This window comes from Cavia porcellus, unplaced genomic scaffold (genome assembly GCF_034190915.1).
Source record: "Cavia porcellus strain 051 isolate PalLab524CR breed Dunkin Hartley unplaced genomic scaffold, mCavPor4.1 scaffold_5, whole genome shotgun sequence".
Taxonomy (NCBI): Eukaryota; Metazoa; Chordata; class Mammalia; order Rodentia; family Caviidae; genus Cavia; species Cavia porcellus.
This window is the reverse complement of record NW_026947488.1, coordinates 95,704,829-95,722,115: the sequence shown is the minus strand read 5'-3', so window position 1 is coordinate 95,722,115 and position 17,287 is coordinate 95,704,829. Positions and strand designations below refer to the sequence as shown.

At 43.6% G+C, this 17,287-nt stretch overlaps 1 protein-coding gene across 12 annotated transcripts in view; it reads left to right on the top strand.

The window, feature by feature from the left end:
* The window catches only part of Wdfy3 (WD repeat and FYVE domain containing 3), a 277,794-nt gene that overhangs the window by 199,716 nt on the left and 60,791 nt on the right, over positions 1-17,287 (top strand). For 7 of the 12 annotated variants that reach the window (XM_063249360.1, XM_063249363.1, XM_063249366.1 and 4 more), the window contains 8 exons: positions 1,665-1,900; positions 2,928-3,062; positions 4,122-4,349; positions 6,394-6,627; positions 9,049-9,148; positions 10,209-10,369; positions 11,174-11,403; positions 12,387-12,496. In XM_063249360.1, coding sequence (XP_063105430.1) covers positions 1,665-1,900; positions 2,928-3,062; positions 4,122-4,349; positions 6,394-6,627; positions 9,049-9,148; positions 10,209-10,369; positions 11,174-11,403; positions 12,387-12,496 — 1,434 coding nt within the window. The remainder of the gene's footprint in view (positions 1-1,664; positions 1,901-2,927; positions 3,063-4,121; positions 4,350-6,393; positions 6,628-9,048; positions 9,149-10,208; positions 10,370-11,173; positions 11,404-12,386; positions 12,497-17,287) is intronic. The other 5 variants (XM_063249371.1, XM_063249369.1, XM_063249365.1 and 2 more) reach the window with 3 other exon arrangements.

Below are 17,287 nucleotides of genomic sequence, written 5' to 3'. Positions count from 1 at the left end.
TAGGAGTAGGGGGAATATAGTATGGGATTTCAAAAAGGATGGGACAGTGCTAATATTGGTTTCCTGGTTTTGTTGTTCTAGTTTGTGTTGCAGTGCCTGGGTTTGAACCCAAGGGCCTTTTGCACTCTTGCTGAGCTGCACCCCCATGCCTCAGTATTGCTTTCCTTTAGGACCAGCAGTTAGAGCAAAATTATTTTTCAATTTTATGTATAAAGTGCTACTTTTTGTTAGTAATTAAAGAACTTACAATAAAGAAAAAAATCAGCTCGGGTCCTAAGTAGCCATTCTCTGAGAGATGTAGAGAAGTGGTTAACAGTGATGTCAGCAGCCCAGTCTTACAGATACTGTAAATACATAAATAAAGATGCTGGCCTCCTACACTGTCCCCCCACTCATCAACTCTGTGACCTGGAATGTGCCTCATATTTTCTCTTACAAAATCGATCATAGCAGTTTATGGTTCACATACGCATTATGGTTCTGAGATGATACATTGAGGAGCCTGGTAACTGCTGTCCCCTGAAAGTTTCGTTAATTGGTGAGATGTACTTTAGAAGATTAACTTATATCACACCCAGTAGGTGGTTAGGATAAAAGGCAACCTAGACGGAAAGTGTTCTTTTATTATGTTAAATAGTAGTGGCAAATGTGTGCTTACTCCGTCCTAGTAAAAAAAAATGTGACTCCATTTGAAATACAAATGGCTTCCAAGCATGTGTCAGTTCCTCACTGCTTTTTGTAAGATGGACTGATGCTGGATGCTTGTATAGTGTTGAGCACCATACTAGGTTTGGGTGGCAAAGGGCGTGTTTGGGAGGCAGACTGAATTTCACTGCAGAACACAGGAACTGGCTGGTAGAGCCCCAGGGAGAAGCGCTGCCCATCTCTTGGAAAAACTGGCTTTCTGCAGAAGGCTCCAGCGGCCAGCGCCCGTGGACAGCCACACCACAGTGGGCTTACACTTAACTGCCCTTCTGCCGGCCAGCTGCCCTGCACGCTGTAGAGAAGGCCATTTTGTTTCTTCTGTTGGTCCTTCTCTAAAGCCATAATTTAAGATTAACTGGTTGATCATGATTTTCAAGACCAATAAAGTACATTAACTACCGTACCAAATATAGTTCTAAAGTATATTTGTGCAGTATTCTCAAGCTTGGCTATATTTTGAATTACACTGTCTTTTTAAAGGAATACAAGCAAGAAAAAGAAAGTATTTCTGAAGTTACTCTTTTTTAGAGGGATGAGCAACACTGGGTTTTGAACCTAGAGATACTCTTACTAGTGAACTACATTCTCAGCCCTTTTTAATTTTTGGAGACGGTCTCAGAAGTTCCATGGGCTGGCCTCCAACTTGTGATCCTCTTGCTTCAGTTTCCTGAGTAGTTGGGATTATAGGTGTGCACCACCTGGCCTGGCTGAAGTTACTCTTTTAATGAGTGGGATTTTTATCACCCTAAGTATTTTCATACACTGCACAAGTTTGCTAAGCCACACAGCCAGCAAAGCGTGACTTTCAGCGGAAGACACCCTGAACAGCTGAGAGCTGATGGCCTGTGCTTACCTGCAAGTTCGGGATGGAAGTGCCTGCCATGCGTGCTGAGTCTCTGTCCCTTTGTGGCGCAGTGTGGTTGCTGGTTGTTCATTTGCTATATTTCCTCTTCTCCTAGGGTTCAATGTGGGGAGGAGTGCCGGCGGGAGATCGACCATCAGGGAGATTAACCGGGACGCCTGCCACTTTCCCGGCTTTCCGGTTCTGCAGTCCTTCCTCCCTAAGCACACCAATGTCCCTGCCCTCTATTTTCTCCTCATGGCCTTGTTTCTGCAGCAGCCAGTTAGTGAGCTGCCTGAGAACCTGCAGGTCAGTGCGCCTGTCGCCAGCAGCCGATGTAAGCAGGGTGGCCAGGTAGGAATTAGCTAGTAAGGTGTGTGTCTGACTGTGTGCTCAGCGCCTTCCGGGCCGGGGTAATCACATGACACCCGTTTCTGACTCCCCCGCTTTCGTGGGGATGGAAACCAGATGAAAATTCTGTCCATAACTCTTCCCAACAAGAAGGGCCTCGTCACCACGTGGCCTTTTTCGCTTTGTGGTGCCTCTCTATGATCGTGCGTAGGAGGTAGAAGGGTATGTGTGGTCGTTGAAAGAATGTTTGGAGCTATGCAATTTTTATCTAGAAATATGATTTAATTTTCTGAGAAAGATGAAGGGAGTGGGTGAGGGTCTGATTAGAGAAATACTTTTAATGTTTTTTTAACATAGACTGTTGGAAAAATAATGGCAATTTTGACTTCTAATGCAAAACTTTTACGAATGTCTGTGTAAATCTTACGTTTGTTGCACTACAGAGTTTTAGGAATTTAGCTTTTCAGCTCAACTTTACTTCCTTTCAGTGCCAGATCCTATTCAGATCAGTTCTAGTAGTTGATACTTGGGCTGGAGCCTTAGAGTAAGTCAAGGCCCAGAGCCCTGTGTCTGCTCTCTGACATGATTTTCAACACCTGTGGCACCACAATAATAAAGTATCACATAAAACTGATGCTAACATAGCTCTTCAAATGCGTTTCTGTTGTTAAGTCTTACCTAGGTTTGACTTAAAACGTTGCCAAAAGTAGAGGAAGTGAGGTCCTCATGGTGTTTTAGAAAGATCTTCCTTACAATTGTTACTTCTCTAACAGCATCTTGTATTTTATTTTTGCTTATTTATGAACATGAAAGCAGCATTTTAAACATAGATACCTAAGACAGGTCACACGATCATGCATAATATAACCATAAAAATGGGTTTTGAAATGGGGGATAGCGAGTTGCTAGGTCTCTATTTCTTCATTTCTCACTTTAAAATAATCAAATAAATTTGTTCTTAGAACTTAATTAGAATCTCTCCTGAAAAAAACTACAAGTGCCTCACCTCTAGTGCCTTTGGCCTCTGCAGTTCGATTTGGACTCGATCTGGAGGTTTATCTTTGGTGTCCCGGCCTCCAGTGGAACCGTGGTCTCGTCCGTCCACAGCGTGTGCACGGAGGCTGCCTTCCTGTTGCTGGGCATGCTCCGCAGCATGCTGAACTCGGTAAGCCGGGCGCCGCTTCGCCTTCCCATGTCTGGCCTGCTTGTTGACTTGTGTAGAGGAATCTGCTGCGTATTTGCTGGGAGGTCTCTGTTCCCTCCACTCCGCCTCACCAGCTGCAGGAAGGACACAGGTGCAGCCATTAGGACCCAGACTCCAGAACCCAGGGCCTGCCTCTGGTGCTTCACACTGCCGTGTGCCTCAGTTTCCACAGCGTAAATGAATTCAAATACAAATACAGTACTTACAGGACAGCCAGGCATGTAGTCAGGGCTTCCGCAGCACCAACTGACACCACTCATGATGAGACTAGGTTCCGATGGCTGCCTGTGTGCAGAGTGGAGACTTACTTTATACATAATGACACTCATGCACAGTTTCAACTCTAGAAGAGAGATTAAAAATGTTAACAGTGAAAGTTTTTATTTTCCACTTTTTTTTGTTCAGATTATTTCCAAGTTGGAAGTGAACAACTGAACAGAACATGTATGTTCCCATCTGTTGCCTGGGAATTCTGTGAATAATTTGTTTAATTTGTTTCTATGACTTTGTTTGTGTACACCATGTAAGATTGCTTTTGGTTTTGGTTTTGTTTGGAGACAAGTTCTCACTATGTAGTGCAGGTTGGCCTTGAACTCACTATGTAGGTCAGTCTGGTCTCAAATTCACAGGAACTCTCCTGCCTCAGCCTCCCCAATGCTGGAGTTACAGACGTGTCCTTGTACTTAGCAGCATCACTCCTGTTGTACAGTGAGCGGCTCAGAGGATGAAGTGCTCCCCACCTTGTCTTTCACTCCTGACTCCAGCATGGTACACAGAATGCACAGCACAGCCAGCACTGGGCCTGCTGACAGGAACAGATGATCAGAGCTGCAGCTGAGCTCTCCAGTGAACATGGAGTCCTCCCAGTCCTCAGGGCTTTGTTTCTGCGCAGCTGTGCACATCTTTGCCCACACATGTGGTTTACAGAGCTCTGGGCTGTTGACACATCCGCTTGTGAAAGTGCTGTGAGTAGCGGGAGTGTCAGCAGCTCTGTAACCTCCCTCTGCTCTCGCCTTGCAGCCATGGCAGTCGGAGGAAGAGGGGTCTTGGCTGCGCGAATACCCAGTGACCCTGATGCAGTTCTTCCGCTACCTGTACCACAACGTGCCTGACCTGGCCTCCATGTGGATGAGCCCCGACTTCCTGTGCGCCTTGGCCGCGACTGTGTTCCCCTTCAATATCCGCCCCTACTCAGAGATGGTAGGAAAGGGGAGGAAGGTGGCAAAACTGCAGCTAGTCTGTGCACTGGTTAGCACATCCTTTCTTGCCAATCTTGGTTTCGTAACTTAATGGAACACGTTAAGTGGCCCGTGTCTCTGAGCCTCGTGTCCTGAGCACCCTGCAGCTTCCTGCCGTCTTCACCGCAGCGGCAGGGAAGCTCCTCCTCGTTTTCCTGTGTTCCTGTGCGTCCCTTGTTCTAATCCCCTCTCTACGTCCGGTCGACTCGTCTGATGTGGTGTCATGATAGTTGTATGGTTATAAACCCTTTTCTCAGCTAGCAGATCTCCAGCCAGACCAGTTGTTTACCCTCGTATTTTAGGGAGTAGACATCTGCTGGATTTATCTTTACAAATGAAGTACAGAGTTGACTATTTTTTTCTTAGTAATTCAAGATTTACTTTTATAAAAGCATGTTTATAAGTATTAAATATTTTATATTTTGAATACTATAACATTGATACAAAAATCCAGTTTTAACATTGATCTTCCATGCCTAATTTAGACTTAGATATTGAGTATTTTATATTTTATAGAAAGAAATTTTCAAAATTTTACCAGTAATTTCATTATATGTTCTGTTATTCCTCACCAAAATGTTCAGTGGAAAGAAAAAAATTTTTTGAGACAATCTTGCTATGTAGTTCAGACCGGATTTGAACTCACTGTGTAGGTCAAGCTGGCCTCAAACTCAGTGCAATCCTGCCTTACCTCCCAAGTGCTGGGATTATAGGCATGTACCACCATGCCCAGCTTCCTTCAGTGAAATTTAAAAGCTGATTTTGAGTAAAATATTTTAAAATATGCCATATAATTAGCCTTCAAAATTTCAAGAGTGAATGACATGTGAATAAAGCACCCAAGGATATATGTGTGTGTATATATATAGTTGGTTTCTTTGTTTGTTCGTTGTTGGTACCAGGAACTGAACTCAGGATCTTGTGCTTGCCAGGCAGGTGCTAATGCCACTGAGCTATATCTCTGACCCCCAGGAATATATTTTAACACAGGCTAATTTTGTTTATAATTATGACAGGAATACCTCTAATTTTAAAATAGTAAAAAAAAAAACTATGTAAATATAAAAAGTGACTCGTATCAAATTATTTCTTAGTACCGTGCCAGTCAGGTTTTTTAATCAGATTCACAAAGCATTAAATAATTATACTTTGATTGTTAATGCATTTATGTGGTGGAAGAAGACACAAGGAAACTTACAGAAACAAAATATCAAACTTTTCCAACTCCTAAGATGGAGCTATGTGCTCTTATTTCTACTGCCCAGCTTTTCTTACTTTGCTTAACATTTCTCCTATTTTGTACTAATTTAATAAAAAATTATTACAACGTGATAAAAATGGGGCAGATCCTTGTTCTGTCCTTCTCAGTAGTACCCTCAGTCGTTCCCTTTCCATTCTGTCATGTACTGGAAGACCTGGAGCAAACCACCTCCTTTTCTCCCTGTGTAAAGGTAAAATAGTCATTCTAAAACTGAGAATTCTAGGAGACAGTCGCTTACACCGTAACGCATTACCTTAGCACTCTGGCTTGTGTATAATTTTAGAGCTATCATTTTTGGTAAAAAGGTAACCTCCTGCAATATTTAAAAATCTCATCAGCCTCTTACTTGTCTTCAAGACTGATTTTTCTCTCACTAACAATTGGAAATACCTTTGTTGTTTTTTGTTCACTTGGGCTTTTGTCTCCTGCAAAGAAAATGGGTCAGAGCTTAGTTACTGGGGTGTGCCAGGCTTTTATCTAGAGTGGACTGACTTCTCAGTAGGCAGACTTCCCGTACCCAAAAGTAGTGGTTGTCGTACTATTACTAGACCAAAAGGCTCTTTGCACAAGAGGCCCGTGATGCCACGGAGCTGCAGGTACGTGGAGTGGTCAGTTGGAGGGCCCTTGGCCTGAGGGACTGCCGGTGCGCTGGAAGCCCGGTCAGGGTGAGCAGGGTGCTGCGTAGCATGGCAGGGAGGATGTCCCGAAGGAGGACGCTGTGTGCTGTTTCATGTTTGGGAAGCACGAGCAAGTGTCCCAGTGAACCTCACGTGGCTCCCTGTGGTTTTGCCAGGTGACTGACCTTGATGATGAAGTGGGGTCTCCCGCCGAGGAGTTTAAAGCCTTCGCCGCAGACACGGGGATGAACCGGAGCCAGTCGGAGTACTGCAATGTGGGCACAAAGACCTATCTGACCAACCACCCGGCTAAAAAGTTCGTTTTCGACTTCATGCGGGTCTTAATCATAGACAACCTCTGTCTCACACCTGCCAGCAAGCAGACGCCGCTGATCGATCTTCTGTTGGAGGTAAAGAGAAAGGAGCACGCTTCCATCTTGCCGTCGTTGCTTTTGCCATGAGACTGTTCCTAAGCAGGCCCTGGCTCCCATGCTCCAGGTCCCAGCCCTCCGGGCCCCACAGGGCCAGAGCACGGCACGGCTGTGAAGTGCTTGGCGCCTGCGGCTTAGACTCGTGGTCTGCTCTACCCACCTCACACAGCGCCCGACCAGGCCACCTGCCACCCTTCCCCAGGAATGGGCAGGTTTTCTGGAAAGGCCTCAGGGACTGCCCAGGCTTTGGGCCACATGGTCTGTGTCGTGCTGCGCAGCTGCATCGTGGTAGCGTGAGGGCAGCCACAGTTTGTACCTGAAGACGGAGCAGGGCCGTGTGGGGTCCCTGCTGCACAAACTATATCTGCTCGCAGCCACTGTGTGCCCAGCCCTGCCCTGGACACGGATGACTGCCTGCGAGTAGCCTTGTCACCTCTCCTCAGGCTCCCTGCCTCAGCCCCTGCCCCATCATCAGAGAACTAATGGTGGCTCTGCCCCCGACACGCCTCACTGCTGGTCTAGAAATTACCGTTTCTGAAAACCATTAAAAAGTAGTATTCTGCGCCAGTTGGGGTGACACATACCCATAACCCCAGCCTTTGGGAGGCTGTGGCAGGAGGATTGCTTCGAGTTCAAGGCCAGCCTACACTACCTAGTGAGACCTTGTCTCCAAAAACAAAACAAAACAGGTCTCCAGAGAAGACAAAAGGTCACGCAGAGGGGCTCGCATACCCACTCGCCTTGCCTGGGTGCAGGGTCCTCTGGCAGTGCCTGTGAGCAGGTTCACGGTTCCCGGGTCAGTGGAAGAGACTGGAGCCTGTGGCTTCTCAGAACCACTGCTCTCTCAGGGCAGCCCAGCCCAGTGCCCTCCGCTCCCCAGCATCTGATGCTGGTTCTCATCTTAAAGCCACAGGTGCTGGCCTTACTCCTGTGAAAAAGTGGCTTGATCAATGAAAGGGAGTGACTGATATAATCTAGGACCCAGGTGGGCTAAGAATTTGAGCCAGGACCAGTGTTTACTATTGGCAGGAAAATAATCCATGGGGGAGAATTCAAAAGCTCGCCCAGGAGAGCTTGTCCTCTTCAAAGTCTGTAAAAAGTTCCAGGAAGAGAGACCCTCAGTATTATAGCGTACCAGGAGAAACAAGCATTCCCTGAACGCTGAGATGGGTTCAGAGAGTAACAGGACAAGCTTGAGAATGGGTGTGTGCAAGAAGGCAATACCGAACCGAAACATGAAATACATGTCTGTGAAAGTGTCAGGTGAACAGTGATGTCCGGTGAATACCTGAATAAATAATCTCCATCCAAAGCACGCTCTCTGCCTCCCTCCCTCCTCCTTCCCCACCCTGGTACTGGGGTTTGAACCCAGGACCTCTCACACACTGGACAAATGCTGTGCTACTGAGCTGCTCCTCTTGTCCCCTTGGTTCTGAGGCAGCATGCAGTCCTCCTGCTTTGGCCTTCTGAGGACACGGGATGGTAGGGTGTACCTTCACACCCAGCAAGATCTCTTTTTTAAGAAAGAACATTCTGGTCATTTGTTGACTTGTTCCATAGCCAACTTGTCAGGAGCCTCGCTAAACTGCTGGTCTTGGTGGATGATGAAAGGACCCTCCCCCTCCTTCCCTGTGCTCCCTGTCGCTCACCAGGTTTGATACGCAAACAGGCCGCAGGTTGCCTTCCTCTAGCACGGATAGACACTCCTAGAAGATATTGCCTGACCTCATGCCTCAGCCTTTGTGCAGGATCGTTTGAAAACCATCTTGTGCCTCATAAAGCTGTTAGCCAAGATAAACGTAACCTGTAGGCTGCTTGCTGCTTTCTGAGAGCGTTCCTCCTCACAGGCAGAGGGACTCCCCGTATCCCTGCTGGTTGTTCCCTGTTCTTCCTCTTGAGGTCATCACGAGCTTTGTAAACCGCACTTTGTTTCTGTGTCCACACCTGTGAGGCTCGAAGCGGATTATGTGCTTACTGAGTGTGTCCTAAACACCTCCTATCCCTTGACTCCTCCCCTTCAGCATCAGATTCTTGAGCTTTTGTAGTTGTTGAAATGTCTTCCTGATTTTTGTATTTCATTATGAACTGCCGGATCTCTTGTTGGAAGTGACGAATAGATTATCAAATATTTATTAAATAATTATAAAATTTAGAGTAGTGTTTTTGGAAAAATCAGTTCAAAGAAGATGTTTCATCTCAGCTTTAACTTTTTTCAAGTTCTATGTCCAGAAAAACAAGAGAAAGATTATAACCATAGGTACCATCTCTTGGGTTAGATTTTTTAAAGTTTACCATTAGAAGGGTTTTTTCTTTCTTTTTATGTTTCATAGTATAAATATTATTGAGCCCCTATCTTTGTGCAGTTAATTCTGTCTCTAATTTCAGTTTTTATTGATTTAGGCTTCCCCTGAAAGATCCACAAGAACTCAGCAAAAAGAATTTCAGACTTACATTTTGGATGGTGTGATGGACCACCTACTTGCAGCTGATGTGTTACTGGGTAATTCTTTTTCATTTTTGTGGTGAAAAGGCTGGTCCAGGAATACGGCCAAAGAGCCTAGGCTATGTTTGTTCAGTGCATTGGTATTTAGTTACAATAAAAACTCAGAACTTGTGACATTTACATTGGAGCCACTGTTTATGTATAAGCAAAATTAGAATTACTGAGGGGAAAAAATGGCTTATTTTAAGTACTATTCTGAGTTCCCTGTGATAATATGAAACATAGAACCTCTGTGTTACTAAGTAAAATTTTTTTTCCAAAATAAATTTGCCAGGAAGTGTTGAGCATCTTTTTAACATGTAACCGTGCGCCCTCAAAGCCAAGTGTCAAGTCATACTTTGGTACCTGTTCCTTGTCAGTTGAGATCAACCATACCACATAACGATAAAAATAAAGTTTTGCTTAATGTGACAAATAGAGAAGAAATAATAGTAGCCATGGTCAGCGAATCTATGGGATTTCTACTGAGGATAAGGGGCTCAGAGGGGAAGGTTGTAGATGGAAGGAAGGGCTGGGGCATTACCTGGAAGCAGCATGCTTTTAGCTGCAGATGAAGGGCAGTAGGGTGGCCGCAGAGATGGTGGCAGAGCACAGGGCCCCTAATTGTCCCGGTTTCCCGAAGCCTCTTCCGCCTGTCTGCTGCATTGCTGTTAAAGATATACACCAAGATAATAGCTGCAGTGAGTGGGTCGCCTTCACTCTGTTATTTACACAGAAGCCGTGGCTAGCTGGTAAACTGACTTCCTCATGGAGTTGGGCCATGTGAGCAACTGAGCTGAAGCCCTCCTTGCTTGTCATAGATGGTCTTTAGGCATGGGGGACCTCATGGAGCGTCTCCATCCACTACACTGGTATCTGGCTAAAACTGTTTTCTGCAGTAATTATCCAACTTGTGGCCATAAACATCATTTTCCTAAAACAGTACGCCAGCGCTTGCGGTCATGTTTCTTCAGTGCTGTAGATACATGCGTTTTTCTTTAGCCTCATGTCTCTGAGAATCTGGTCTCGCGCTAGTAGACACCACTTTTCTTAGACCTCTTTTCCTGCTGGAATTTAGGGGAAGACGCATCTCTGCCTATTACCAGCGGAGGAAGTTACCAGGTATTGGTGAACAATGTGTTTTATTTCACACAACGTGTGGTGGACAAGCTTTGGCAAGGCATGTTCAACAAAGACTCTAAACTTCTTATAGATTTTATAATTCAACTAATTGCACAGGTAATCCATTGTCACTATTAGTCGTAGAGTACATGTTTCCCTTCTGAAAAACTTTGCCTATGATGTCAACATTGTTGCAAAGAATTGTGACTGATAAGACAATGAATGTTAACATTTAGTATAAAGCTAAGTATTGAAAGTGAATAAAAGTATCCGTTTAACCCTTCTCCTTACCAGTGGCCTGGCACAGAGGGTCCCTGTCAACCTGCTCACACCTGTGGTGTCCTCTTTGCTACAGCTGCGTTTAACCTTATGTTCATGCAGCTTGATGGGCTTTAATGAGAGCATGGCGAGTTGGCGTTAAAGAGGTGCTGTCTTGTCACCTGGCCTTACTTGGTCCATGTGGTCGTGTGCCTGTGAAGTTGTTCTTTGTTCCTTGTGCATGTTTGACTGGAGATATTGGCCTAGCTTGGCACAGGTTTTTAATCGTGTTCACCACATCCTGCAGAATGGGAAGCACTGTGGCCAATGAGTCCAGTCACTATTCTGATTTGTAGCCATAAGCCTCATTTTTCTAAAATACTGCGTAAGCTGTCTATGCTGTTCCTGTGTGCTGTGCCCTCCAGTCCCCAGGGCTCTTCTCAGGGACATGTTTACAGCCACCTCAGGGGGAAGCACTCTCAGGATGCAGCTGGAGCTTCAGAATAATAGAGTGTGAGCCCCATGATAGCAGAAGCTTAGTGGTGTTTAACTTAGCACCCTAGTAATTAGCATGGCATATGGAATCTAATCGCTAATTCGTGTGTGAACTTAGCATTTCCTTTTTGTCCATTTTGCTAAAAACGTGTCTCTTGATGTCTTCAGTCCAAGAGAAGATCACAGGGGCTGTCGCTGGATGCGGTTTACCACTGCCTCAATAGGACAATCTTGTATCAATTCTCACGGGCACACAAGACTGTGCCCCAGCAAGTAGCGCTCCTAGACTCGCTCCGGGTCCTGACTGTCAACCGGAACTTGGTCTTGGGACCTGGGAACCATGACCAGGAATTCATCAGCTGTCTGGCTCACTGCTTGATGAATCTGCACGCTGGAAGGTAACTATGGAGCTCAGCTTGCCGTGTGGAGGGTTTCTTTCATATTATGCCACCAGAAGTCTGGTAGCTTTTTGGATAATATTTTACTTTCCTTTTTTTCTGCTTTACTTAATATTTTATGCAAATGGAAAAGGACAAGTATTTATTTCTAATGAAAAGAATGAGTGTTTTTTCCTTTAGTTTACTTGTCCACATTTTAAACTTTTTCATTTTCATAATATGTCCCTTATGATTTTAAAAAGGAAGCATGTTTTCATAACAAAGTACATACTGTTAGAAGCTAAGGCGTTAAAAAAACCTCAGTGTAATGTTACGTAGTAAAGGAATGAAACCAGTTTTCTCTGTGGATTTCGCTGATGTATTTCTGTGGTGCATGTTGGGGCCAGTGTTGGAGTTAGGTAGTGGGGTAAATGGAAGGTAGATCCTGGGCAGCCTTTCTGGAGGGAAAGTCAGCCTTTGGGTGCTCTGGTGGAAGCAGCACTGTGCTTTGGAACACATGACAAGGACCTGTATGGTGAAGCTGGGGGACCAGTGCTGAAGAAAGACAGACAGAGCTGTCTGGGGGATTACCCCAAGGCATAAAGCGGTGGTACATGGGGGAAGCTGTGACTCTCACCAGTGCTAGAACAGAGAAGAGCGGGTGTGGGGCTGGAGAGAACACAGGGTATCAGACCTAGTTAAATGAACTTTATGTAGTTCTGGGTAACAGAGTTAACAATTATCCAAAAGCATCTTAAACACAAAGGTGATCATTGTGATATTGTACATTAGTTTACTTACATTTATCCAAGTGAATTTTGGAGATACTCTTCTTGGTAAATTAGTGGCATCTTCTTGGTAAATTAGTATTGTGCTTTATGCATCTGCCAGTAACAGAACTCTGGGGAGTCTTTGGTTAGGTGTCTACAGAATGACGCTTTTTGTTACAGTTTTTAGCTGTAATCATTTCCTTTGGATGGTTAAACTTGACTTGCATTTTTCAGCAACATGGAAGGATTTGGACTGGAAGCAGAAGCCCGCATGACCACGTGGCACATTATGATCCCTTCTGACATTGAGCCAGATGGAGGCTACAGTCAAGATATCAGTGAAGGTAAAGCTGCCTCACTAAGTTTGAGAGTCATTTGGTTTGTCTCTAGTTTTTAAGACAGATCCAAAAGTTGGACTTCAGAAACTGCCAGCGTTAGCACCTACTCCTACTGGGACAATTTAGATATTCACCAGTTGCTCACAATGTCTCCTCTACAAGATAGTAAAGAGACATCAGGAAGCTTGATGCTGTATATACTTCCACAAGTAAAAGTGGAGATAAAATCTGCATTTACTCTAAAGAAGACCACCTGAATAAACGCCTGATACCGGGCATGTTCACATTATAGGCTGGCATTGCTGGAGATAGGTTATCAGTAATATCATTGTTGCTCAATTTTATTCTTTTCTTTAAAACTAGTTTTCCCTCTGATCTCATAAGCATTGCACATTGGACTTTTACATGGATTGATTTCTTATTTCCATTTTGTGTGGTTTTAAAGCTGAGAACACTATAGCAGTGTTCGTGTTCTAGTGATACTGTGTGGTAGTTTGTCAAATCGTTTTATCCTTGAGAAGTTCAACACTTTTTTTCATGCCTTCATTTAAACAGTAAACTATTCCCTGTTCTTTGATCCACATTTCATAAACCATATTCTGAGGCTTACCTGAAGATTCAAGTTTTCCCCTACAAGGAACTAAAAATGTAGCACTTAGGTTCTGAGAGTGAAGTTCTTCCAGTAGCACTATCAGCATCGTTCACTAACTTGGGGCAAACAGATTCCCTGGCCCTGCTCAGATCTTCTACATCAGAAGCTCTCAGAACCGGCAGGTAGCAGTGGGTTGTGACAAACCTTGCTTCTGATTCTGATGCCTGCTGCACGTTGAATCATATAGAAGAGGAGTCAAAACAATTAGAATAGGATCCTAAGGAAGACTGAATTTAATAGTAAATATCTTCTTAAAATATTTAGTATGTCTCGTGCTACTTGTGTTAAATATTACATTTAAAAGCCTGTCAAGCCCGAAAAAAAAAAACCTCCAACTCAGATTAATTTATCTTTCAAAATTGATGCAAAAATAAGATACTTCATAGATAACCCCTGAAGAAATTCATAACCAACAAACTAGCACTCTAAAAAGTTCTGAAGGCTATTGATAGAAAAAGACAACAATTCCATGAACTCACCAGGCAAGCCAAGCAATTAAACAGGGGGAAAAGGGAACCAACAAAAAATAACATGACAGGGGTAAGTCAACACATACTAGCTATAACCATCCATGTAAATGGCCTCAGTTTACCAATCAAAAGAAACACTGGCAGAATGGATCAAGAAACAAGACCTAACAATACACTGCATATAATAAACACATTTAACTGAAAAAATGAATTTATAGACTGAAGATCAAAGCATAGAAAACAGTATTCCATGCAACAGGAACTCCCCAAAAAGCAGGAGTATATATTCTATTTGCTGACAAAGTGGATTTCAAGCCAAGAGTGATCAGAAGAGACAGGAAAGTCACTTATATGCTTGTTAAGGGAACAACCTAAGAGGAAGAGTTAGCAATCATAAATATATATGCCCCAAATACTACCATGCCAAACTATGTGAAACAAATATTAATGAACATTTAAAAAGTCAAATAACCACTACTATAGTTTGTTATAGTTTGTGTTTAGGTGTTACCCCAAAGCCTTATGCAGTCTTGGGCTTTTTTGGTGTTGGCTGAATCTAGAATGTGTGATTCATAGTACAGTTTTGGGATTAAGGCTGTGAGTGCTATGCCTGCCCTAACATGGGTAGCCTGCATGCATTATAAGAGACAGAAAGTATCTTGTCACTTGCTGGTTGCTTTTGCTATTTTCTGGTACCCTTCTGTCATGTACCACTCTGCCTTGGAGCCAGATGATTAGGGGCTAAAACCTCTACAAACTATGGCCTAAGTAAGTCTTTCCTCCCTTTACTTGTGAGTGTTAGATATTTTGTTCTAGCAACAACAAAAAATAACTAAGACAGTTAGATACAAGAGAAGTGGTGTCGTTACTGTGCCTGTACATGACCGTGTGGTTTGGAAGTATTTGGGAATGGCTTGTGGAAAGCCACTCCCAAAATTTGAAAAGTTTGGCAGGACCTGAAAAAGCAGAGCTGGAATGCCTTAGGCTGTTCTGTATGAGAGATTCTGATCTGAGCTCAGGAGATCAGAAGGTTCATAGAAGTCCTGCTGGTAAAAACCATGCTTGGGACTTTTCTGCTGGGAATAAGGATTACTTTGGCTATTGGAGTCCATATAATGTGTTATGGCTTGGCAGAAAGTTTGTCTGTGTTTTGCTCCTGTCCAGAAACTTTTCCTGAGACTGAGATTAAGACTAATTTATCTGGCTGAAGAAATGTCCAGGCATTCAAATATTGAGACAGTGGCATTGGTACTCTTGGGCACTTTTAGCCAGATTTGTGTTGAGAATCAAGAGCAAAAAGCCCAGTAGAATGACTTAAAGTATTCTGAGTTTGGCCAGAAAAGAAGCTCTAGTAAAACTTGATTGCAAAGGTAGAGCAGAGGAGATCTTGATCATTGAGAAGGAGCAGGAGACTATAAAAGATAACCTGAGAACATCACAAGAAACAGCAAGACTCCACCCTTTGTACCCTCAAAATTTCAAAAATGAAAGACTTTGCTTTGAGGAAAAATGCGACAGAGAACCATGTCCCAGAATGGTGATGGTCTAGAGAATTTATTCCTCAGAATTAGATTCAGAGTGTTCAGTGATCCAGGCACTCAATGCCTACAGCCAAGAGGGAAGCCCAGCTACTGTTCCAGCTGGCAACAGAACTTGGCATCATCCATGTGGTGCTGATACTAGGCACATGCAGAATGAAAGAGTCATGGAGGCAGGAAGGCTTCCACCCACATTCCAGGAGGCTTGGGAGCCCAGGGAATGTGCCCCTTTGGGGCAGTGTGCAAAACTATGAGTATAAAGCCAGAGGTGTAGTGAAAACCCTTGGAGAAGCCAAGAATATGGATCATCTGGGGAACCTGCAAGGAGGGAGCAGAGCCAGCCCGAAAAAAAGGCCATGGGAGCTACAACTCCCAGCAGTGCCTTAGAGGTAGTGCCATCCATGCCTTTTGGAATTCCTGCAGCAGTTGCCTGGAATGCTGCACGTAGAACTACGAGATGTAATGTTTGCCCTGCTGGATTTTGAACTTTCTGTAGTCGCATTTCTTTGTATTCTCCCATGTGTAACATTTGGAATGTAACTATCTCATGTCATTGAATGCTGGAACTATTTAACTTTCTTTTCTATAGTATAAGGGCTCATAGCTAAAAGTTTGCCTTAAACCTCAGAGGAGACAGAACTTTGACTTTTCAGCAGTGCTGAAACTGTTAGGATTTCAGTAACACTTAGAGATGGACTAAATGTCTTTTGTGTAAACAAATGTATAGGAGTTTTTGGAGGCCAGGCAGAATGTTATGGGTTTGTTTTGATGTCCCCATAAAGCATCACGTGGTCATGGGGGTAGTAGAGGGCTTTTCAGAGATGACTGAATCTAGAGTGTATGATGGATTTGTAGTGCAGTGTTAGGATTAAGGGTGCTGGGATTAAGGGTGCATGACTACTGGATCAGTCTGATAACTGACTTGGCACTGCCCTAATCCCAGCATCCTGGATAAGAGTGTAAAAGAGACAGAAAGACACTGTTAAGATTCAGTTGTTGATTTTGCTGTCTTCTGATACCATGAACTATTGCCCCTCTACCATGTGCCTTGGAGCTAGCTGATTATGGACTGAAACCTCCACAAACTGTGAGCTACATGAACCTTTCCCCATTATTATCTTGGGGTTTGGGAGATTTTTGTCTCAGGAACGATAGAAAAATAAGACCGTTTTAATGGGGGCCCTCAGTATTCTACTATCGCAAATAGATCACCTAGACAAATTCCACAGTGAAATATCAGAACTAAGCCAATCCTTTGAACAAGTGGTCTTGGTAGACATCTACAGAGTGTTCCACCATTCATCAGAATACATATTCTCAGCTGAGCACAGCATGTTTTCCAAAACAGATCACATACTAGCTTGTATCCCATGCATATTATCAGGCCATTGTGCAGTGACGTTGGAAATCAATGGCAAAAGAAACCACAAAACTGCATAAAAACATGAAATTAATACCTTCCCGAACAACCAATGGGTCACATAAGAAATTAGGAAGTGTCTGCAATTAAATGATGATGCCAGTACAACATACTAATACTTATGCAAGACACTGAAAGTAGTCCTGGAAATTTATAGCAATGAATTCCACCAGAAAAACAGAGTAAGCTCAAATAAATAACCTAATAACCTAGAAAAAGCAGACCAAGTTAAAGCAATACATAGGTGAAAATTATAAAGATCAGAATAGAAATTAATGTAGTGGGGAATAAGTAAACAACAAAAAGAATCAGTAAATCAGAGATGATTCTTTGAAATATTAGACATATCATTAGCCAACCTTAGCAAAAAAGCGAAGACAAGACTCAAATCCATGCAGTTAGGAAGGAAAAGGATAAAATCACAGTGGATCCTGCAGAAATCCAGAAGATCATCAGTACCCACCTCAAGAGCCTGTACTCTAAAAGAATCAAAATGCAAAAGCAGGGGCTGGGGATTTAGCTCAGCGGCATAAGCGCCTGCCTTGTAAGCAGGCAGTCGTGAGTTCGGTCCCTGGTACCGATAAAAAGGAAAAAAACAAACAAAAAAAAATGCAAAAGCAATGGACAGATTCCTTGATCCATATGAATTACCAAAGCCAAATCAAGAAGATATAAAACCATTATTAGTCAAGGAAATCAAGGATATGATTGAAAACC